At 35.4% G+C, this 25,652-nt stretch overlaps 1 protein-coding gene across 6 annotated transcripts in view; it reads left to right on the forward strand.

Moving 5' to 3' along the window:
- Nucleotides 1–25,652, forward strand: part of LOC143238633 (uncharacterized) — a 57,481-nt gene that overhangs the window by 12,356 nt on the left and 19,473 nt on the right. For all 6 annotated transcript variants that reach the window (XM_076479032.1, XM_076479031.1, XM_076479034.1 and 3 more), the window contains exons 4-8: nucleotides 7,892–8,008; nucleotides 9,687–9,728; nucleotides 22,958–23,031; nucleotides 24,266–24,338; nucleotides 24,462–24,573. In XM_076479032.1, coding sequence (XP_076335147.1) covers nucleotides 7,892–8,008; nucleotides 9,687–9,728; nucleotides 22,958–23,031; nucleotides 24,266–24,338; nucleotides 24,462–24,573 — 418 coding nt within the window. The remainder of the gene's footprint in view (nucleotides 1–7,891; nucleotides 8,009–9,686; nucleotides 9,729–22,957; nucleotides 23,032–24,265; nucleotides 24,339–24,461; nucleotides 24,574–25,652) is intronic.

Here is a 25,652-nt window from a genome sequence, read left to right on the forward strand (position 1 = left end):
CTTTCTTGACTGGCATTACAATGCATAAATGCATGTTTAATTTGCTCCATGTGCTTGTATTTTTTATTGTTATAGTGTTTCAGACCTTCACCAATTTAAACTTAAAAAAAATGGTTTTAAATATTTCGATTTTTGAAGGATTCTTCTATAATTGGAATTCAAATCTGAAAGATTAATTCAAATTTTATGGTGGTGGATGATGAATTTCCTTCCAATATTAAGGATAGTAATGTCACTAGTCTTCAGCAAGGTAGGTTGATTATATCAACCAAAGAAGTTCAAGCTTTAACTCACAAGGAGGTGGACACTTTTTTGTTTCAGCAGTTGCTTCATTCTCCCCTACCCCTTGAACAAGCTTATGAGGAAGAATTTATTCAGGATGATGATAATTTGGATTCTGTTTTGTCAACCTCAGTTTTGTTTGGTCAGTCACATAATGTTGATGGTCAGGAGAGTTTGCCAACTTTGTCATTCCTATGCCATCACCCTTAATCCTTCATTCTTCATTTTAATTTTTTAGGTGTAGAACCTCAATCTGATTATTATTTTTTCCTCCTTCACCTAAAATTGTTTTTATGTTCAACATCTTGATCAGTTGCTGTTAGATGTGTATACGTATTGTCCCCCTCATCTGTTGTACCAGTATTCATTTGCTGTACCTCAAATCCCTGTTTGAATTCCCAGAAAACTTAATGTCCAAGTCCTTTGAGTAAGCATCAATTTGCTTTTAGGAACACTGAGAGTACCTTTCAGTTTCAGCAGATGAAGTGACATCATTTAGCACATCACTTAGGAAAGAAAATCTGTTTGCTATTTCTTTGTACACCTCTCCTCTCTCATCTGGGATTCTAGTTTGTCAACAATTGTGTAGAAAGTGGTGACACGAAATTTATCTCTAGCATTCAAATCTACTTCTTGTGCACCTCAGTCACTGAGTATCTTCTTTCTGACACGTTTGCGAGAGTGAGCTGCATTGTAATCAAAATCTGGTAATATTTCCTTTGCAACTGCTTCATATTTTTCAAAGTCATCCCTTAAAGTGCGTAGTTGGTCAGCTATTGGCCCGTACAGATCTGCACACGTTTTTAAGTTCACATCCTCATTTTGCAGAACTTGACTTGCTTTATGAAACTTTGCAAAATTTCATCCCACATGATTAACATAAAAATAAATTCTAGCTCTTGCATCTTATCTGCACTATTGTCTGTTTCTCTTCAAGTGTCTCCCTTTTGTGACTGACTTTCAACTGGACATTCTAAAGCTTCCAAAATATTAAAGAAAGACTTCAAAAATGCTGTTGCTGCCAAAGCATGTACCTCCCATCTGGTGTCAGAGAGGGATTTTAACACACTTTCATTTCCAAAACAAGCTTTAAGAATCTTCCATCGGCTGGTTGAGGCTGAGAAAAGTGTATAGAGCAAATGCATTGTAGAGAAAAAATTAACTGTCACTTGACAGCAGTCAACAGCATTTTGATCTACCAGATTTAGTGAATGGGCTGCACAGGGCATAAATATGGCAAATTAATTTTCTTCTAAAATCTTTTGCTGCATCCCCTCATAACGCCCAGACATGTTAGCAGCATTACCGTAAGAATGACCCCTACATTTTGAAAAATTAAGTTTGCAAACTTCACATAAGTACTGCAATACCTGGTTTGTCACTTCCTCACCAGTATGACTTGTCAGTTCCAGAAAGGTTAAAAAGCGTTCAATAGGCTGCCCATCTTTATGTATCAAGTACAACACTTAACTGATCTATATGGGATAGATCTGGCGTCGAATCAACTGACCAGCTAAAATAACCAGAAGAATTTACTTCATTAACAATGAACGGATGGACCTCCTGAGCTATTGTTTCAATGAGTTCTTCACAGGTGGTATTGGACAAGCAAGAAGGATTTCCTTTTCCAGATTTCCATATTTCAAAATGTGCCCTGCTAAAAATGGATCAAACTGACTTGTGAACTCAAGGAACCCTTAAAAATTTCCATTCTGCAGTGAACCAAATTTTTCATCTGTTCCTCGAAAAGCCAGGCCACGTTCAGCTAACATACAAATAACATCTATTACACGCTCCAAGACATGTTTCCAGTAATTGAACTCTTCTTTAATTTGTTTTTCCAGCTCTTGTTGCAAGCATAAACCTTGTCTGTGAGTTAAGTATGTTAGCATAGAGTCTCGGTGAGTAATGTTTCTTTCATGATGATTAATTACAGTAGTATTTCGCCAGACACTGAACCCTTTTCTTTCAACAAAATGCGAGGAAATTTAGGGGCAAAAGTTTACAAACAAAGCAGTAAACTGACCCTGTTGATGGTGAATACAATAACTTTCTCTTATATTGCTCACCATTGGCTTTTACCCAAAAGAAAAGTTTTTGCAAACAGTATCTCGTTGGTTTGCCATTATTGTAAGTTTGGCAAGATTTGCCAATGGCCCATTGTGGTGTTGACAGTCAGTGGATCCACAAGCAATCCAATAAGCCATATCATCAGCAGAGAAATCAAGCCACAATCCTGGATCTTTTGCTTTAGTTTCTTCATCTTTTGTAAAATGAAGCTTTTTACCATAGTTCAGTTGATTTTCATTTTCAGCAATTATTTCAACTTCAGACTGTCTTCTAGAGCAACTTGCATCAATTAACACTAGAGATATCAGGAGAATTTACAGGCAAAGTGAGATCACTTGTAAGACTAGTGCCAGTTAAGCCAGCCTGTGACACCTCAACGACATCATGATGTTGTGACCTTGAAGTGGACAAAGTGGTACTTGTAGGTTTTGAGCTTGGTTCAACTTCAATCTTCACTTTCTTGACTGGTATTACAATGCATAAATGCATGTTTAATTTGCTCCATATGTTTGTATTTTTTATTGTTATAGTGTTTCAGACCTTCACCAATTTGAACTTAAAATAAATGGTTTTAAATATTTTGATTTTTGAAGAATTTTTCTATAATTGGAATTCAAATCTGAAAGATTAATTCAAATTTTATGGTGGTGGATGATGAATTTCCTTCCAATATTAAGGATAGTAATGTCACTAGTCTTCAGCAAGGTAGGTTGATTATATCAACCAAAGAAGTTCAAGCTTTAACTCACAAGGAGGTGGACACTTTTTTGTTTCAGCAGTTGCTTCATTCTCCCCTACCCCTTGAACAAGCTTATGAGGAAGAATTATTCAGGATGATGATAATTTGGATTCTGTTTTGTCAACCTCAGTTTTGTTTGGTCAGTCACATAATGTTGATGGTCAGGAGAGTTTGCCAACTTTGTCATTCCTATGCCATCACCCTTAATCCTTCATTCTTCATTTTAATTTTTTAGGTGAAGAACCTCAATCTGATTATTATCTTTTCCTCCTTCACCTAAAATTGTTTTTATGTTCAACATCTTGATCAGTTGCTGTTAGGTGTGTATATGTATTGTCCCCCTCATCTGTTGTACCAGTTTTCATTTGCTGTACCTCAAATACCTGTTTGAATTCAGTATCTAAATCCTCTTCTTCCTTTGTGTGGCTTGAATCCTAAAGCTTTGATTAATTTTAATTGGTCCCAATTTTCTTGGATTTGTCTTGCCCAGACCACCCTTTTATGTGTTATTTTCTCATTACAGTTGTTGTTTCAAGCCTTTTACCATCATTTGATCAATTTTCTTATTTGGTGCTGTTTCTTAACACATGGTTATTATGTTGTTGGTATTTGATTGGAAATAGGTATTTTACTAGAGGGGGGGGTGAGTCTCCCACATTTGTTTTGAGGGACCTCTATTGTACCTAGTTTATGCATGAAATGGTTTGAGTGGTTGTCTTGAGTTTTTTGGAATGTACAGTTGATGTGGGAAAGCTATATTTCTCATTTCGCTTTCTTCCCTGGCATCTTGTTTGTCACATCTGGCTGTTTTTACCAAAGCTTCACCAATTCAAGTTTCCCACACTTCTTCCTCTCTCTGTCCCATACCTTATTACAGACATTCCTCTTCTTACTCTCATTTTTTCTGTTCCTCCAGGGGTCAGCAGTATAGGTGGCAGGGTGTATTTTCAAGTGCAAGTGAGGGCCAGGTTGCAACAGTTCTCAACCATTTAACTTATCTTTATGACAAATCTGTAGATTCTTCATGTTCAGTAATTGGGTCTGTGCTTTTGGTTCAGGTATTCTCCCTCTATCAATTTTCCTGGCTTTCTTCCCTTTATTTCAAGGCCATGAATCAGTTTGGGACCTCCTGCATGAAGGAGCTATTGAACAGGTCATAGTCACTCCTCAGGATATTGGATACCCATCACAGATCTGTCTCGACTGAATACCTTTCTGTAGACACTCCGGTTACTACCTTTCCCTTCAGTGGGTTTTTTTTCCACAGGACTCTGGATGATCAAATTTGTTGTGACAGGTGCCTATTTTCATATACTGACAGTTCCAGAGTCACATTGGTTTTTTTCAGTTTGTCCACAAGGGCTGTGTCTTTCATTTCCATACACTGTCTTTCGATTTAATTTTAGCTTCTTTGGGTTTTTTTTAGTTGTTCACTGATTTGTGTGTCATTTTCACTCATTAGGTTTTTGGACTCATCATTACATGGATGACTGGCTTTTGCTTCCTTCATCTCAGGTCTGATTATTTCTTCAGGAAATTGCTCAGGTAGGATTTCTTATCAGGTTGTAGAATTTCCTTCTAACCCATACATAATATCTTATTCATTTGGGGTTCTCTTCAATTTCCATTTCATTTGGACCCAGCCTTTTCAACTTTGGCTTGGGGATATGGAGTGGTTCCCATTCCTCTGTCTCATCCTGAAGTTCTCCTATTCATTGATAAAGGTTGTGGAGATTCTTCAGGAAGATTTTGGGATTGGCTAATTGTGAAAACTACATTCCATATCAACCTTATCAAACTTTTCTTGGTTGTTTTTTGGGTTATGTCTCATTTTATCCTGCTTCTCTAGGGGCAGGTGATGATGATTTACTCCAACACTTCTATTGTCATCAGCTATACCAGCAAACAAGGGGAAACCCTGTTATGGTTTCTGTGTTTTCACGTACTCAACCTCCTATACTGAGCCCACGATTACAATTTAACCATTTTAGCATGCACAATGTTTCATTATATTAAATCCATCATTTAACTATGTCTTTAGCTGCATGAATTTGTCAAAATTTGAAGGAGATCATTCAAGTGGGCAGACCACAGTTGTTAAACTCTGTATTTTATGCAAGGTGCTGCCACCAGTATCCTTGACAAGACATCAGGGGACTTGCTCCCATGTGACCCAGGAGTCTTCCCTTGGCACTTATTTCTTTAGGCCCATTGTTGATTGTATACTAGACATTTTGTATATCCTCTATGGTGATTTATGTCATAGTTAAATCATATTGCTCCAAAACAAAGTGCTATAAGTCTTTTTCTTGAATATATGGTGCTTGCCTCATACATTCTGCCCTATGTAATTTACTGTTTCATTACTGCATGAGGAGCAGAGCTGTTACAGAAGTAATGCTGAATCCAACTGGTATGTTTTACTGTCTTTTTCTTGCACACCCATTATTTTCATGTGATTGTTATCTGCTTATCTGAATACTGTCACACCTTCACCAGCCCCTCAAACCTTTTAATGTAGGATTATAGATTTGAAGTGAGTGGAGGAAGTAACATTTTGGAAGTTAATGTTTTCCAACACTAAAAATGTATTCCTCTCCACTAATATGCTGGTGTTTTAGTTTGTAACTGCCAATTCTCAAAAGTGAGGGTTGTGCTAAAATAATAGCCCTGTATAAGCATAAGTTTGTATAAATGGTGCAGTATGTTTAATGGAGGGTAGTCACGTGATATATACATGTTCTGAAATGGCACAAAATTAAAATGTGTGATAGACTAATATGCTATTAGTGAAAAAAAATGTTAATAATGCTTAGAGGGCAAATCAAGGTTGAGATTGCTTTTGGTGAGAGGATCTAAGTACCTATCATAAATATGTTTTTATGTAGGAAAATGTTGACTTCAATTAGCTTGAATGATAAGCCATGTGAGTGGAAATTTGCTGATGGTACAGGACCAGTACATTTCTGAAAACTTCAAAGCAGGGACAAGGTATAAAGTCCGTAACATTTACAGAAGCTTCGTTTAAGTATTATGACTATTTTCAATTTTGTGTTCCATTGTGACTTTTCCAGTCAATTATACACCTTTAACACTCCTACGAAAAGACGTTTCTAGTCCTGATTTCTCCAAGCCCGTTCCCCTGGCTATGGTTTCGCTAGATAGTAGATAGGGACAGTGGGAATCTCGTTAATCCATTCATTAATGGATTTAAATGGCAATTTCATTTAAATACAAAATTATTAGCCTAATATTAATAACCTTTCAAGTTGCTCTGGGGCCTATTAGGCCCCACTTTTCGTAGGAGTGTTAAAGGTGTCTACAGATTGAAGGTACAGATGTCTTAAAGCACTGAAAGAGTATGGGGGAAACAACAGGCAGTTTCATATGCTGGGAAAACTACAAGAGGAACTACCAGCCTGTCATTCAGCACACAATAAGTACATATCTTCAGATAATGCTAAAGATGACCAACCAGCCAATCTCTTAATTGGATATAAGAGTTTGGCTATTGAACAGAATGATGGATATTACAGTGCAGTGCATGTTTAAAGAACATATTCTTCACATTTAAGATATTAGTTGTCTGTAACCAGAAGAAATATTTGGGAATATGGAAAAATATCACATGGCTGTAGTCAAGACAGTAAGTAATAAATGTTTTGGAATATGAACAAATATCACTGAGTACAGTCAGTGTAGTAAGTAAGATACATTTAGAGGTGTGGAAAAGTCTTACAACTTCTACATTCTAGACAGTATTAAAAATATTTGAGGGTGTGAAAGAATCTCATGGCATCCACAGTTGATAGAGTAAGAAAGAAATATTTGGGGGTATGGGTAAAGGTCACAATGTTTATAGTCAAGACCATAAGTAAAACATGTTTAGATATATGGAAAAATCTTACAGAGCCTACAGTCGAGATAGTAAAAAATATTAGAGTGTGTGGAAAAATTTTAGGAAGTTTACATTCTAGGCAGTAAGTAAAACATATATGGAGGTGTGGATAAACCTCTCAGAGTCTATAGTGAAAACAGTAAGTAAGTATTTGATTGATTCTTGTTTTAAGGCACAAGACTTCATTGAAAGGTTTTTGATTTTACCACCAAATGACCAAAATTGAAGTTGTTTCTGTAAAAAGAGTATGAGCTAAGATATTTGGAAAATGTAGTCTATGAAATTTTGTACGAATGACTCTGAAACAATCAATGTAAAAATGTTTAGGGATACATAATTATGTAACCTTTAACTTCTATACATGCTGGATAGTGTTAAGGATCATATGGAAAAAATTCTTTTTTTTATTTGACTGTGGTAAATTAGTCTTGACTCACCATGTCCCAGACACTGCTTGTAGTATGGATGGAACTTGTAAGAAAGATTTCATGGTGTTCACCACCCCAGAATGTTCCTGACCTTGAATGGCTGTCTAAACTTCTTTTCTTCTGGAGCTTCCTACCCAGTTTACTCATAATAACAGCTGTGCACCTCAGTACATTGCCATTTTGATGTTAAAGCTCCAACAAAATGATAGATCTTCCTAAAAGTTCTGCTGTGAGTGATAGAGTGAATACATATCAGCCTGAAACTATGTGCAAAAACTGGGTTCTATTCCCTGATAACATGAGAATATACTGTATGGTCTCCCTTATACATGTACACAAAATGTTTTTCTTTTGCATTTCAACACCTGAAATTTAAATGTATGTAAATTGTAGTAATACACATTGAGTTTGTGTTCGAACATTGTATTAAATGTTATGTAACATTAATGTGACAACTGTTTTCTGGTAACTTAGGAACTCTCTCAACTTAAAGAAGAAAATGTATTTTTGAAAGCAAGACTCAGAAGAACTGATGAAGAAAATGTTAAGAAAGCCAGACAGTTAGAAAAGTTGATATTGTCAAATGCACAGGTAAGTGGGAAGGAACATTTCCTGTAATCACAACAGTGAAGGGTCAGAAATGTTGTTTGTATTTTCATCAGCTGTGCTGTTAGCTCAGTATATATGCTAGTATCAATATATTATGTTGTTTTTTTTTTACTAGGTCCTCTAGTGGGGTCCCCTCCCCTAGTAACCAGTAGTAAGTCAGTGGACTTACAATCCTAAAATCCAGGGCCCAATTTTGTACACTGGACAAGGCAGATAACCTGATGTGGTTTTGCCATAAAAAGTGAACAAAAATATCCTTAGTATGGGATGATAGTGATGACCTGGTTAATTTTGTTAGGGCAGTAAATTGTTTAAAAACAAGTCATATTTATAATTGAGTTGTCAGTAAGCTGATTTATGTGTGTATGTTTTTGAATAGGATAAACATACAATTAATATTCATCAAATATTTAAATCATCAAAACATTTTACAGTCACCCACCAAACAGTAACTTTAATTAAACTTACCTGATTTTATGGTGATTTTATTTGGTGAATGTAATTAAAACAGGTATTTAAAATTACATTATGAACTATGTTTAAATGCTAATAACATGTTACAAATATAAACCAGTAATAGCTAAAAATAGGGATATGAAATGTACTCCATGAACCTTGTAGATATCAGTTAGTAACAGACAAGAAAATGAACTTAAAAGTTAATGTTCACAATACTAAATGATCCAAATAATTTTTTACTTTTATTATTAACTGAATTCTTAATTTGAGTAGAAAGAAAAATGCTTCAAAATATTTTTTCTCAAACACAGAACAGTAACTTTGTTTCATTCACAAACTTGTGGTAAATACTGAGGAACGGTATGTGTGATTTCAGAAATTTCCTTTACTGATAAGTATCTATTCTGACTAGGTTTCATATGCTTTACTTGACATAAGGAAAGTTTAATATCTTTATCAGTTTTATATTATTTTCCTTTCATAAAGAAGTATTAATGTATGTGTGTGTGTGTGTTTATATTAGTTGTTAATAAGGTAATTTAAACAACTTGACACACTACATTATGCAGATGAACACCTCATTGGATATAAAAGCCTGTTTAGAGTCTGAAAAGTTGTAGTTACTGTGGGCTTAATAGGTGGTGGTTGAGAATTATACAAGTTAATTTAGATAACTGGTTGGGACCCTTTATACTAGTATAATTTGTCTACTGGGCTACTAATTAGTGCATTACCACCATATGGGAGACTGGAATGCCAACTTCTGGAAGTAAGTTTATTTAACTTACGTATCCTCAAGTGGTAGTACCTTATTATTATTATTTACTATTATTATAATTTTATTCTTTACTTTTAAGAGCAGTAACCTACCCACAACTGTCTGCAGGCAGTGAAGAATGATATAGATGTGGGGTGTCTCACTCTTCTAATTTATATTTCTATTCCTTTCATTATTTTAAAGTTTTCCAATTTTAAAAGAAGATTTCTTTCCCAAATATAAATTTATCACATACATACATGTGTATGTACTGATTTGATCATTGCATTCCTTGTGGTGACTGTAATTAGTATATTTTCATAGGAAGTAGTCTGTGGTAATCTAAGGGCTTATATACAGAATTGATTTTTTTGTATACACTTTCACTTAGATATTGTCTGTTTTTGGATGACAAAACTATTTATTGTTTTATCTTCATTACAGAATGAAGACAGAAATGGAGAGAGAAGAAAAACAATCACATCAGTATGTTTCCTTGATTAAAAATAACTAAATCTTAAAAGTGTAATTGATATAAAACAACATAATGTTAGGGAATAGAAAATGGTTCTTAGAAACAATACCAAAACAGTGATGGCACAAGTTACAGGTTGGTGAGTACTTTGTGACATGTGGATTCTTATTTTTTGAGTGAAGGGTAGAGTATGTATTATGTAGTAATATGGGTTCCTATTTAGTGACAACTACATAGAAGTTTGGTTTTTATTTATTATTGTCAGTGTAGTGTCTATGTTATTGACACAAGATGATATGGTTTTTTATTGCATTTGAGATGTTCAAACTGGCAATGTAAATTATGGATAGCAGATGATGTGGGTTCTCATTGTTTTGTTTTTGTTATTTAATGTTCAAACTAGTGGTGTAAATTATGGACACCAGGTGATACAGGTTATTGTTTTATTTTTGTTATTTAATGTATAAACTAGTGGTGTAAATTATTGACACCAAGTGATACAGGTTATTTTTTGTTTTGATGTTATTATATAATATTTAACTCTCTCACATTGGGCTTGATCAACTCGACCTAAAACTGTTTCCATATAGACCTTTAGAGTTTCCATACTAGTAAATTCTAGAATAGTTTGTGCACTTTCACAAAACTTTCCAAGCTTTCAGTAAACATTAGAAGCTGGTAGTAGACAAAAAAATTACAAATTTTGATAAAGTATTTGTACTAAATGAAGTCAAGGGTGTTGACTGCTTGGAGTGGAAAGTTTGTTTTTACATGTTAACATTAAAAATACTTTTCTTCATCTCAAAATTTTCAGATTTTATTTGTGTAATCTCTTAAAACCTCCAGAATAAATTTCAAACATTTCCTTTTTAGTTGAAATTTATATGTTATTTTTTCTACCCTAACTTTTAAAATGCCTTAAAAATTATGAAATAAGTCTAAATTAACCTTTTTTAATTTCCAGCATGTCTTCAAATTGTAGCATGAAACTGCATATGTTTATTCCAAAAAACTTTAAACTTGTCATGTTTTACATTTGTTTCTACTTAAAACGTATTGATTTGGTGAATCATGTCTTGCTAATATTCCTTAAACACAAGCCGTTCAGCAAATGTGTTGCTCACATTACCCCCTTAAACTATGTAATGCATAAGCTACTCGTGAGCATACCTCATGAAAAATTATTTATTTTACATAATGTAGCCTGAAAAGTTTTTGATTTTTTTACATTTTAGTTACATTTATAGTTATAAATAAAGAATGCACCTCAAAAACAATAACTTTTTTTTTTGCTGTCAGCTATTAATGAAACTTAATCCTATTTTCTTGAAATACCACCTTAAATAATTTTTTATTTACTTTAATAATACACCTAATAACACAGAATAATTCACAAAAGGCAGTCAATGTCCTGTAACAGTTACAATTTTTATTAGTCTTTCTACCTATGTGACAAGAGCTGTTATAATTTCAGCAAAACTTGTTGATAGTTTTCTTATGGGAATAAACTTTGAACTGGAAATGAAGTAGAAATTTTATGTACAGAAAACAAAGTAATATTTGACATGTTAAAACTTTATCTTTTGCTGATTCTAAATGATATAATATTAAATGTCAGAGAGAACTATTGGTAATTTGTAAAAGAGAGGATGTGTCAAGAGGGGACTGATATTCTAGTTTATGGCTTTGTAACCAAATAAGAATGAAGGCTATAAAAATTATACTTTGCCTGAGTGAAGACAAAATTATAATGAGCAACTTTTATTCAGTTTTGTACTTCTTGGAAGAGTGGTAAATAAATTAGAGAAGAGGGGATACCAAGAGAACAAATGTTGCAATTCTCACACTAGCATAAACAGATTTTTTCTGAAAATAATTCCTTATATAATATTAGAACTTGGTTTATTAGCTACATTTTGTAGCTAAGATTATTTGTATGGCACGATGATAAAGTACTTTAATTAAATTTTGAATGTAACTTAATAAAATCGCATGACATGCACAGAAAAGGATGCCCATAGCAAGAAGGTTAACCCTATCACTACAGGTCACAAGTTAAAGGCTACTTCATATTGCTGTTGTTGACTCACAATGGAAATTTTATTGGACTAATATTTTGTAACTGTATGTCAATAAGTTTGGTTTCAAATAGTAGATTATAATTCAAATCCTAGTATGATGTAATAGTTAATTTTTTAATTTGAAAGTAAATATTAAAAAATAAATTCTAAATATTGCTTTTTGTGTGTCACATGGTATGTTGAATGTAGCATTAGTGCAAATTAGATGTTTGCAATGTCCAAATACAAGCATAGTTTCTTATGAATTAGGAACTCAAATTACTGATATTGACAAGGTAGAATCTAAAATAAGAACCTCCTATTTTTTCTGTTTACTGAGATATCACTACACTTACTGAATCAAATACAGTGGCCCCACCCACCTCTTTCCAGTTTTGGAAATGCTAACATACATCTACTTCTATCTTAGACATGAATGATTGGTCGAAAGCTCATAATGTCTCCCATATGTTCTCTGAGCCTTGGCAAACTATTTATGAGAGAAACTTTTTTTTTTCTTTTTTTGTAGCATATTTCAAGCAATAAAGTAAGACTTTAGTGAGCTTGAAGTTTGATATTTGTTTATACCCAAATACAGCTTAGATACTGAGCTTGATAAGTTACTATGGACTTCTATGGTACTGATATATTATAGAGTTATTTATGATTTTTTGTTATTTCAAAGTGTATATATAAAACCTAAGAAAGTTTTTTTTCTTTTTACATTCTCCACATGTAATCTATAGCATGTAAGAAAAGTTTCTTAACCTAAAGATGACCTAGGAAGGTCGAAGCGTTGTTCTCTCCTTATCGGTAAAAATATTAATACCCATACCAGCCATTCTGAGAGACATTTTTATTTAAAGTGGATTTCTTGTCATCAAGAAAGTAATTGTTTGCTGTACTTTTTTATTTACTGTTCTATATATTAAGAAAAATAAGGTTAAAAAATTATTTATAAATGATAATAATGATTGTACATATGTAATGTAATACATTATTAAAATACTAGTCCTCTAAAACACATCCAAGACAGGTCACTTTGTTAAAGACAATTTTGTATATTTGGATACAATAACATGAGTGCACATGCACCACCTCATTGCAACTTCTACCAAGTTAGTCACCAATGGCTGAAAAGTCAGTACAAAGAAATAATATATATATAATATTATGACACTGAAGTTATTTAGATTAAATATTTGTGTTTTCAAGTTATAATTTGTAGTTATTTTAGAGAAAAAAAAAAATGTTTTGTATTTCTTAATATTTTTATGACAGTTATGGGATTAGTTATCTCTTACAAACACACACAGATATTCCAGTTCAATAGTGAAAGTCCCCTGCTGGGACAGTGATAAGTCTCCAGATTTACAACACTAAAATCAGGGGTTCAATTCCCTCGGTGGACACAGCAGGTAGCCCAATGTGGCTTTGCTGTAAGAAAAACACACATTTGATTGTGAAAATAACAAAGTTTTCATTAAAATGCATTTGATTATTATCTGGATGTTTTAGAGATTTCACATGTGAAATGTGAAAAGCTCTGATGCATAAAAGTATTTTTTATCTTAAAATTAAAATTTTTGTTTTGCATGTTGGATAGTTAATATACAAAAAAAAAAAAGGTTGATATTCTGGTTTGTATTGACACACAAACATTATTAAAAATCACAGTATAATTACTAATTACTCTTATTTGATATGTGTAAAACTGGTAATATATATTATGAGCACAAGGAGGTTTAGGTTTGTATTGTTTTGTTATTTGATATGTGTAAAAGTTACTGTGCACTACATGACATAGAGTAGTGTCTCATTCCTAAATTATTGTACGAAAACTTTGTTTCATTAAGCAATTACCGGTATTTCTTTTGTAAACTTTAGTTACATAGTGTATAAAATAATAAAATATATGTAGACACTTATAATGTCTGCCATTTATACAGTTAAAATTATAAGTCACAAACATGATAAAGGAAGTAAGCTTTTGTAGCCAGTCTGTGAGTCTAAATTTGGAGGATGGGGTGAGCTATTCAAGCTAGACCAAAAAAATGTGTTGTGATATAGGACTTTGATCTGTTAACATGAAAATTTCACACTTTATTGCAAAAGAAACCTTTCAAGCAAAGTTTCTGGATTACTGCTAGATTTTGTTCCTCTTGTTCAACTCCCCAATAGCACATCAGTATGTGTGCAGACTTACAATGCAAAAACCTAAGTTTTGATACCTGTGGTGGACAAGTCACAGATAGCCCATGTGTTGCTTTGTGCTTGACTTCAAACAAACAAACCCTCTTGTACAAAATAGTAGAAGTGTTTGTTTTAGAAGTAAGTCCTGTAGAATTTCCTTATTGTGCCACAAGCCTTGATGAACCTCCCATTCCTACAACTGTCTATTTGTATTACACCAGCCTGAGACTTAATCATCTTAATGCTGCAATTCTCCACCAATAAGAAGGTAGCACACTTACTTGTGCAGTGTTATCTGTGAGTATTATAGCGTATTATCTCATATCTCAATTTTTGGCATGATGCTGAAGATCTCCTAGAAATATTACATTACCACAGTCATTGTGGACCATACCATAACACTGTATATCTTTATTGCTGATGATTTTCAAATCTTTTGTATCCTCTATCATGCATCATGTGGCTGGTTTCCTTCTACCTGCTAATTCTCCATTTTAAAACTGACATCATTTGGTTTCATTATTTTATATGAAACTTGCCTCATCTATGGATGGTTTTGGTCAGCTTTTTCACCTCCAGCCTTTGTTCCTGACTCTTCTCTGTCTGATGAGGAATGGGTACTTCTTTCTGTTCTGTTGATATGTTCCTAACTTGGTTGTATGGCTATCTTTCACCTCTATATCCTACCGACTCTTGCATTGCTGTACTTCATGAACCCTCATTACTCCACATTGACCATTGTCTTTCTTGCCTTTTTTACCTTTTTGCTATGGCCTAAGGTCATGACCATTTTGAATGTTTTGAACCCCCACTTTCTTGTGTCTCTTTCTCTCTTCTTTGTGTTTTTATTTTCTGTAATCTGCTTGTCTGTCTTATCTTTATTCCCTTGCCATATTTCCATCCATCACCCCTTTGCTATGGGTCTTCATCATGTCCTCAATAGCTTTGATTGGAACATCTGTTCTTAATCTTTTGCTCCTTTAGCTTTTACTTCTTTGTCTGCTTTCTCTGTTTTTACTTGTTTTATCTCTTTTTGGATCTCCTTGGTCTGAATGCTCTACTTTTGGGTATCAACCTCTTTTTCTCCTATTCTTGACCTAAGTCTTGCCCATTTATCTCACTCTAATAATCTATGGGGGTGCTTGCTAACAATATTTCTTTGTTTTCCTGGTTTCTTGTCACACTAGACTATGATACCTTGTTGTTTACAGGACCTATAGAGTCCTGTGGGGCTATCTTGTTTTCTGTTCATTATTCTATTACTACTACCTTCCTGTTACATTTGCTAGTTACCAACTGGCTTAATTCCATTTATTTCACCTGTTTTAACCTTCTTTATTTTGGTGGCCTCATTGTTTTTACATTCATGCCCTGTCACCTCCCTTACTGTGTCATAAGAACTGGTCAATTTATTCTCTGACACTTTTTCCAAAGGTTTATACTGCCTGTAAAGGTGATCAGTTGTTTTCTCACAACTATTTCCCTTCTGATTTCCCTCGGTGTGGATTCCTGTACGTGGTGAGGGGACCTCCCAGGGAATGTTCTGTTCTTTCAGTTTACCTTCTCTGGGATGTTAACATCCACCCACGTGTTTGCTGTGCGTGGCAACCCATGAAGGGGAAGACGGGATCCTGGTGGTTGAGGGGTCCAACCCTAACACACCACATTGGCCTTGAATTCCTGTAGACAGGTGGACTTGGGGTGGCCCCCCTTGGGTCAGTCAGCTGGTCCACTCAGGCTAAAGTCAACCAAGTACCAGTGTTAGATGTTCTCAACAGGTGTTGTGGACATTATATCTGATGCTTGTGTTTGGGTATAGTGCTCATGAAACCCTGTCATGGTTACAGTGTCCTTGTTTGACATTGTAGTGCGTCCCCCATAGGGCTTCATGGTGGGTGGGGTCAGTGGGCACCGAAATTTCCCTTTCTTTATTATGGATACTCCAATTAAAAATCTTAATAAAATAGTGAAAAAACAGTCTATAGGTAAATGACCACATCTTGAAGATTCTGAGCAGCAATCCTCACCATCCATACCACTTGTTGTACCTCATTTTCTTATATTGTACTCACTTTCAGACAAACCTTAAGGGCAAATGTCTCCCTTTTTCATTCAGAATGGACTAGAGGGACTTGCTAGCTCTCCAAAGTCAGTAAAAAAGCTTTGATCTGGTGACATATTGGCAGAAACATCCACATCTCAACACAGTGAATTCCTGTTGCATTCAAAGGCAATTGGTGATATACCTATAGAGGTTACAGCTCATGCTACTCTGAATTCATCACAAGGAGTTATTGTTGAAAGGGACTTGAAAACATCCCAGAGTCAGAGATTCTCACTGGTTTCTCCACCCAAGGAGTTTTTGCAGTGAGGTGTATTTCCATTCGCAAAGATGGAATTATGGTGCTGACCAATGTCCTCATTCTGACATTTATGTCACCATGTCTGCCTGCCACCATCAAGGCAGGTTATCTTAATTGCATAGTATGGCCATACATTCCAAACCCTCTCGAATGTTTCCAGTGTTAACGGTTCGATCACTTGAAGACGTCATGTCATGATTCCTTGACGTGTGCTTGTTGCAGTGACAAGGACCATGATGCCTATGAGTGTGAAACAGACCCTTATTGCATCGATTGCAATGTCTCTCACTCCTAATACTTTTGTTCTTGCCCTAAATGATTGGAAGAAAAAGAGGTGCTGCGTTTGAAAATGATTCATAACATTACCTATCCTGAGTCTGGATAGGTCTCCTGAGTCTCACAGCGACTGTGAGAGTGCAGACAGATCTCTCTGTGCCTCCTAAAGAATAGTTCTCCAAACAAATGAAAAGTCTTTTGACCTCCATGGTTAAAAAAAGTTGATAGATCAACTTTGACACCTATCTCTGTCTCTGATATACATTCCACCAAACCCCAAGATCCACATCCTTTTGTTCCAGGTAGAGGTATTTCCTCAGATCTATCTTCCTCTCTCACCCTAAGATGCAAAACAATCAATTATTTTTTTATGTCCTCAGTCTCTGGAATTCCCTTCCCACAAGAATGACCTGCCCAATCAACCCAGGGCAGGATCCGTGGAGGTCAATAGACTTACCTTGAATAAGGAAAGTAAGGAAAAAAAAGATATTGTAAACAGAAGGGTTCTCCACCCAATTCACCTACACATAAGTAAAAATGGCCACCCTGATACAATGGAACTGTTGAGGGTTACATTCTAATCTGGATGACATCAAAACACTGATTGTTTCCTACCATCCTGTTTGTCTCTCTTTACAAGAAACATTTCTGAAATCTGCCAATACAGTCACCTTTTGGTAGTTTTCTTTATACAGAAATGACAGGCTGTATGATGGACGAATGCATGGAAGGGTGGCACTGTTGGTTGATCATCATGTGCCCACCCTGTCTTTGCCACTTGACACACCCTTGGAGGCCATAGCTATCCGTGTTTCCTTGGGTCATACCATCACTGTTTGTTCTCTCTATCTGTCACCTGGAAAGATATATGATCGATCAGACCTTTGTCCTCTCATTGAACAGTTGCCATCTCCCTTTTTAATCCTGAGGACTTTAATGGACATCATCCCCTCTTGGGAAGTGCTTATATTGATAGAAGGGATCATTCTGTAGAGTGTATGCTCTCTGATCACAACCTTTCTCTTTTCAATACTGGTTCTTCTACTTATTTCCATGTGCCTAGTCAGTCCTTTACTGCTGTTGATCCCTCAATTTGCTTCCCTTCATTATTTTACCATTTTTCTAGAGGGTTGAAAATAATCCACAATGCAGTGATCATTTTCTTATAATTTTGAGAGAGACTGGTCATGGTTGATGCCACCCGACCCGTGTGTCCCGGTGAAAGCTGGATCAGGCAAACTGGCCCTCTTTGACTGCTCTCACAGAACTTGATCCTGCCATTGTCTGTAAGCCATCAATAGACCACTGTGTGGCAGTAATAACTGACTGTATTATACAAGCAGCTGCTCAATGTATTCCTAAAACCTTGACATGTTTCCCACTATATCCTTGTCCATGGTGAAATCCTGCCTGCCACATGGCATGGAAGGCTCAAAAAAGAGCCTGGGGTACTTTCCGTAATATCCCACACTCTTGAATTGCATCACTTTCCAGCAGGCCCATGCACATGCTTGATGGGTAAGACATCAAAGCCAGAAGTAATCTTGGATTATGTTCACAACCAGCATATCCTCTACCACCAGTTTTAAAGTCATTTGGGACAAAGTTCGAAAGGTCAGTGGGCAATATCACTTGGTCCCCTCTCAATCTTACTCTCTGATGGCCAAGAAGTAACTGATACCCAGAGCATCGCCTATACTCGAAGTGAATGCTTTTGCTGGGTATCTAGCACTTCTGTCTCTTCTTCCACCTTCTTAGCCTTCAAGACTTGGGCAGAGCAATCACTTCTTTCCTTTTGAGCTGATTGTTTTCATGACTCTAATCGTCCCATTACACTGGTGGAACTCAAACTGGGCCTTCATCGGTCTGGCAGTACATCAGTTGGACCTGATGATATATACTATGAGATGATGTGTCATTTATCTCCTGCTTCTCTTGCTATCCTTCTGGTTTTTTTTAACTGCATCTGGCAGGAGAATGTTTTCACTGATGCCTGGCACCAGGCTATTGTTCTGCTTTTCTCCAAGCCTGGTAAGGGTCCCAAGATTCCTTCAAACTATCGTCCAATTGCTTTGATGAGCTGTTTCTATAAGACCTTAGAGAGGATGGTTAATGCTCATCTTGTTTGGTTTCTTGAATGAAACAACCTCCTCTTGCCCACCCAGTGTGGGTTCCGATGACAGTGCTCTACCATGGACCACCTGATTTGACTTGAAACATCAGTCAGAGAAATCTCTCTCAAACGACATCTTGTATCAGTATTTTTGACATTAAGAAGGCTTATGATACAACATGGAGGTATGGCATTTTGCAAGACCTCCATATATATGGGTTACGTGGCCATTTGCCCATTTTTATTGAAAATATTTTAATGGACAGGAGAATCTGAGTTTGTGTGGGTTCAACACTTTCCTGTTCTTTTCTACAGGAACTTGGAGTCTCTCAGGGTTGTGTTTTGAGTGTCACACTTTTCAGTATAAAAATTAATACCAATGCTGAACAACTCCCTCTCACTGTTGCAAACAGGCTCTATGTAGATGACTTTCACATCTTGTGTCAGTCATTGAACATGAGGTATATTAAGCAGCAGCTGTAGGCTGCCCTCAATTGTTTACTGAAGTGGACCACAGCAGAGGGCTTTAATTTCTCTCTCTCTAAAACCATTTGCATGCACTTTTGCCACCAACGGGGTATTCACCTTGATCCTGAACTCCGTATTGGTTAAGTTGCACTGCCTGTGGTCCTTGAGAACAAGTTCTTGGGGTTTATCTTTGGCCATTAGCTGACCTTTATACCACACATTAAGCAACTACGGGTCAAATGTACAAGAGCACTGAACATCCTCCATGTCCTCTCTACCACCACTTGGGGAGCAGATCAACGTTCTATGCTAAAGATATATCATGCTCTTATTCGATCGAAACTTCACTGTGGATCACTGGTCTATAGCTCTGCCAGACCATCGGCCTTAAAGATGATTGTCTCCATTCATCATAAAGGACGTCAGCTCTCTTTCTGCACTTCCCCAGTTCAGAGCTTATACAAAGAGTCTCATGATCCTTTTTGCACCTCTGCCATTTGCAGCTGTCTTTACTATATGCTTCAAAACTTCGTTCCTTACCAAAGCATCCCACCTGGGGTTGTGTTTTCCTTCCTCGATGGACCATGCTTTTTCACACCAGACAGTCTGCCATTGCTCCTTTTGGCCTTCGTATCCAGGCACAGTTAGATGAATTGGGTCTGTCCTTGGATAACACAGCCCATCCCACCATGGCTTCTTACAGTCACCATTTGTGACCTATCTTTAAGTCATCTGAGAAAAGTAGACACTCTCGATTGGAAATACTGACTGCTATTTGCTGAACATCTTTCAAACCATCCATCCATTTCTATTTATACAGATGGTTCGAAATTAGGTGACTGTGTGGGCTCTGCCATGGTTTGTTGTGGTTTGGTGGTTGCGTGCAGAATCCCCTCTACAGCTTCTGTGTTCACTGCTGAACTGTATGCCATTTCTCTTGTCCTGGATCACATAGAAGCTAAGCAGTACTTGAACTGCATGATTTATACTGACTCGCTTAGTTCTCTACTGGTTCTGGAATTGCTTCACGTTGGTTCACACCCTGTTCTCGCTGATATTCAAAAACGACTGACCCATTTCTCTTTAACATCTACTTCTATCCAGTTCTTCTGGATACTAGGCCACGTTGGAATTTGTGGGAATGAGCTCGCCGACACTACAGCTAAGTCTATCTGCTCTGGCACTATCACTGCTGTGTCTATACTATACATGGACTATGGTCCTGTATTCAAGGCTCAACTCCCTGCCAGCTGGCAGTCGACCTGGAGTGAGCAGTGCGAAAACAAGCTTTTCCAAATAAAACTCTAAATTTGAATTTGGTCATCTTGTTACCATAAGGTTTGAAAAGTGGAAGTTGTTCTAACTAGACTATGCATTGGTTACAGTTTTTTAACTCATTGACTTCCTTTATTTGGAACTGATGCACCAGTGTGTTATCTGTGTGACTGTCACGTCACAATAAGCCACATTTCACTTTCTTGTCATTGTTATGATTCACAACGACAGCACCATTTTAAGCATGTTCTGTCCCAAGGTTTGTCCATAACATTAGTGTTATTGGTGATGGTGACACTCTCCACCTTGGTGATGTTTTTATTTTTTTATTGCCATTTAAGTTTTTTAATATATACTTTATACCTTTTTAATGCAGCTCCCTTTTAAAATTGCAGTTCATCTAGTTCAATTTGAAATTAGAAACTGACCATAACATTAAGTAACTCGAAACCAGGACTGGAAAGGCCACCTTCAGGTGACTGACGGTGGTTTTTGTACTTACCTGTTGGTCTTCCTGGTGAGTTATGATTATTACAGTCACGCTACAGAAAGTCCTGAACTTGAATTACTGTAGTTTTTCTCTTGATATTGTAGACTAGATGTAAATATTGGTTTTATGCTATTTATTTATTTTTTAACTTTGTTTTGTTTCACCTTAAGTTCCTTTTATGAATTTTACTGAGTTTACTTTTACCTTTTTACCAGACATTTGGCGCATATAGTCTTGCAGCTTTGTGCTATAAAACACTAAATCAACCAACCAACTAACCCTTCTGATTCCTCATTACATTAATGTTTTTATTTTTCCTTGTGTTTTGTTGTGTCCAATTAAGGCTGTTTACTGCTATTCACTCAGGCTGCCCTTTTTTGGACATTGTCATTACCTGCTTCTCGTTATTGACTTACATTTCCTTTTCTTAGAACTTATTTACTACCAGTGTCAATGATTAGGTCTGTTAGTTCATCCAACTAGCATATTCATTTTGGGGTGAGTCCACTAAATGTTTCTTAGTATCACCTCTTATCATATTGAACATACTCCATCTTTTCATGCTCATTTTTATCACTTTTCAATGGAGGAAGTCTTGCAGACTTGTATGTGGGTTTTATGTAACAGATTCATCTTCTTTGGTTTCCATCACTGGATATTTTCATGTGTTTTCCCCTCTCTCTGACTGCCATTTTCCAATCTACTCAGAGGTTCCAGTGTTGTTTTTCTGTTGATTTTAGTTTCCCGCTCCATCACTAATCTTATAAGTTATCAATGTTCCTATTACATTTTATGACACCATTATGCATGTGTCTAATCTTTTCAAAAAGGAGGTAAAACAGTAAAAAAAACTAACTAAATGCTCACATAACATGTTGAAATAAGCATTATTTTGATTATATTTTGTGTCATTGAATTCTGTCATGTGGTTGGCATTACCTTACAGGATATAATTAACTGAAATCAGCATCTAGCAGAGAAGTACAGAAAGTGTTAAACCCATCTGTCCCTGCATATTACCCACTGTTGAGGTGATGTTTTCTGCAAGACTGGTATATCCATATATTTGACTGGGCTGTTTTGGTAACATTTATGAAAACATAATGTGAGAGTCTGCACCTGCCTGGCTCTTGTGTGTTGTCCTTGGTGTTAATAACCCATAGCACTGTCTCTTGAAGGTAATCCAATTCCAGAGTTTCAGATGTATGCACTACCTTCCTCCACACACCTACTACACTTTGTTTGCTTCATCAAGAATGAATTCATGGTCATGTGCCATTGCTCACAAAGAGTATGCAAGAAGGTCAAGGCACCTTCTCATTGGTTGAAGGCTACAACATAGACTGGTGCAACACAAGTAGATGTGTAGAAGTAGGAGCTTGATCAAGGCTTGTGCAGGAAATCCCATGACAGTTATGTGTAAGGTAATAGTTCCTAACGACAGAGAGGAGTAAGTATCTATTTAAAGTACATTTTCAGGTAAGAAAAATATGTTTTGTTTACACTTTCTTTCAAACCTCATGATAGAGCTGAAAAACTATATATTGTAGTTGTGTAATTTTTAAGTTTTACTCCTTCATAGCCTGGAAACTTGTGAAAATTTCAGCCACACTGGATGACAGTTTAGCTTCCAGGTATTGCAAGGAATTCAAGTTGCTATTCAAAATTTAAAAAGAGGGTGCAAAAAGCTTTGTTTTGAAACAAACCCATCAAAAATGCTTCTCTGACCCATTAAATGGGTGTTCATAAGAAAGTAAATTAAAGTATATTCTGTATTTTTATAAATATTTTCAAAGACCATTGAAGGATATACATTTTTATTTGAAATGTTGTACTAAGAGTTAAAGATAAGGGAAATGTTTCCAATACTGAAATGTTCTTGAGTAGACAAGTGATGTTTCTAATGAATTATGAATTATTTAAACATCAAAGTAGATTTAGTAAAGAGCATTGTAATGTTTCTCTTTTGTGGTTGCTGATGCTTTATATGGTTGTTTTTCAGGAATCTGTAGTAACATTAAAGCAAAAGATAGCTCGTCTTGAACAAATGTTAAGAGATAAGGATGCATCACTGAGGTATTTAAATATATTTTATGACATTAATGTCTATAATGTGTATTAAAGCTTTTAAATGTATCATTTTTATAATGGTTATCAGTAAGATGTTATGAAATTTGTAATTTCTAATCCTCCTATTGAATATTAGGAAGTATTTGTCACAGTAATCCTGTTATTGGATATTAGGAAGTATTTGTCACAGTAATCCTGCTATTGGATATTAGGAAGTATCTGTCACAGTAATCTTGCTATTGAATATTAGGAAGTATTTGTCACAGTAATCCTGTTATTGGATATTAGGAAGTATCTGTCACATTAATTCACTTCAGATCATAACTTTGAGGTTGGGGATCAGAAACCATCAAGTCTTCAAATCTCTTAGTACTTCACCCACTGTTAATAGATCTTCATACTTAGCATTTTATGTTGTGCAGTTTTTATAGGAATTGTTCCATTGTTTACAATTACATATGAGGAGAACAACTTTTCAGTAGTTGTAAAAACTTCAATATGTAAAACTGAAATTTGTTCCTATCTCCCTGTAAACCTAATGAACCTCCTTACCAATTTTGGTGAAAATCCATTCATACTCTACAAAGTAGTTACATGGACAGACAACAGACAGTACTATTATGTTTATTTAGATAAATAGTTACATGGACATATTACAGACAGTGCTATTATATTTATATAGATAAGTAGTTACATGGACATACAACAGACAGTACTATTATATTTTTATCATAAGTAGTTACACAGACATACAACAGACAATGCTATAATATTTATATCAATAAGTAGTTACATGGACATACAACAGACAGTACTATTTTATTTATATAGATGCAAATCTGTTTTTTTTATACACAATATCAACTGCTTGGAACAAATAGTAAATATTGACAATTTTGTTTTGATTGACCCCTGTGACTTGAAGTTTTGTCAAAAAATTCCATTTTTTCCATGAACTTGATTTAGATGGTACTTGATGGTGACTTTTGATCCCTAATCTTCCCATTCATTTTCTCATTATGTATTAATACCAGAACCTGTTATTGAATGAATTGCTCTTTGTGCAGCAAATCCTTGTGATTAGGTTTAAAGTAAATACATTTTGAAGTATATCTGACAACATTATAAACATTTGAGTAATTTTTATACTTGGTAGTTGAAATCAATGTACATTTTACTTCTTGGGATGAGCTGAACCAACATTCAGTATTAAATTAATTGTGGTGATTTGACTTTACAGGAGACTTCAGAGTGACACCAGAGCAGTGAAAGTTCAAGAGATGAAGACACTTCTGGAAGCGTACCATCATGAGGTACGTATGTCAGTATGTGATAAATTATAAGATTAATGCATTGTACACTCTACACTTTTATTATTTTGCAATTTGGACGAAAGTTTGCTGTGGAAGTTCATAATTCTTTTAATCTTTCAACAGCTAATCACATTGAAGGGAAACAATCACAAATTACCAAACATCACATCCACAGCCAAGTTGCCATCTACCAGCATTAACCAGAGACGTACAAAATCTTCTCCTTCCAAAATAGGTAAGTATAATGTGACTATTGCTAAACTCACAGAAACAAGATACTCTTATGGAGAAATAAACATCTTCCATAACAGTGTGTAGTTACATGATTTTAATTGTAATTTACACTCAGTTGGAGAACTGACAGAAGGAGCAGAAAGGTTTAACTATCTGTTTTTCAGACTTTTCAAGACAACTTTAAGTGTTAGACAGTATTTAACAGTATTTTTCTTAAATGACACATATTGATTTATTTTATGATTAAAGTTGCAAAAATGATCAAAACACAGGCCTCAGGTGCACTGAAAACTGTTGAAAATTCAGCTGGGAAAAGGAGAATAACCATCTGAGCATGTAATATTACAGAATTCTATGGTTACACAAGTGTCTCAGAAGTAGTGTACTAGTTTACCTAATAACAATATTACAATTATAAAAGAATTAATCAAATAATAAGAAATAAAATATGATACCAGTTAATGAAAATATCTTTCACAAGTTCAAACACTGCAAGTTTGTACAATATCATTGAAGGACAATTTCTCAGCCGATGTTTGAGATCCCTGTTATACTGTTGAAGTATCTTCTTGTATGTACATTTTGTCTATGGGCAGTGTGAAAAGATTTTACTTGAAGTATACAGTTAATAACATATCTGTAACCATTACTTGTAGTAGTAGATAACAGGTAACAACATATCTGTAACCATTACTTGTCATAGTAGTAGATAACAGGTAACAGCATATCTGTAACCATTACTTGTAGCAGTAGTAGATAATAGGTAACAGTATATCTGTAACCATTACTTCTAGTGTGGTATTAAATTGTAGCTAACAACAAATCTGGTACCCTTACTTGTGGTGTAGTAGTAAATCATACCTAACAACAGGTCTGTAACCATCACTTTTCGTGTGGTATTAAGTCGTAGCGAACAACAGATCTGTAATCATCACTTGTGGTGTCGTAATAAATTATAGTTAACAATAGGTCTGTAACCATCACTTGTAGTGTAGTAGTAAATCATACCTAACAACAGGTCTGTAACCATCACTTTTCGTGTGGTATTAAGTCGTAGTGAACAACAGATCTGTAATCATC

This window comes from Tachypleus tridentatus, chromosome 13 (genome assembly GCF_004210375.1).
Source record: "Tachypleus tridentatus isolate NWPU-2018 chromosome 13, ASM421037v1, whole genome shotgun sequence".
In the NCBI taxonomy this organism is placed as follows: domain Eukaryota; kingdom Metazoa; phylum Arthropoda; class Merostomata; order Xiphosura; family Limulidae; genus Tachypleus; species Tachypleus tridentatus.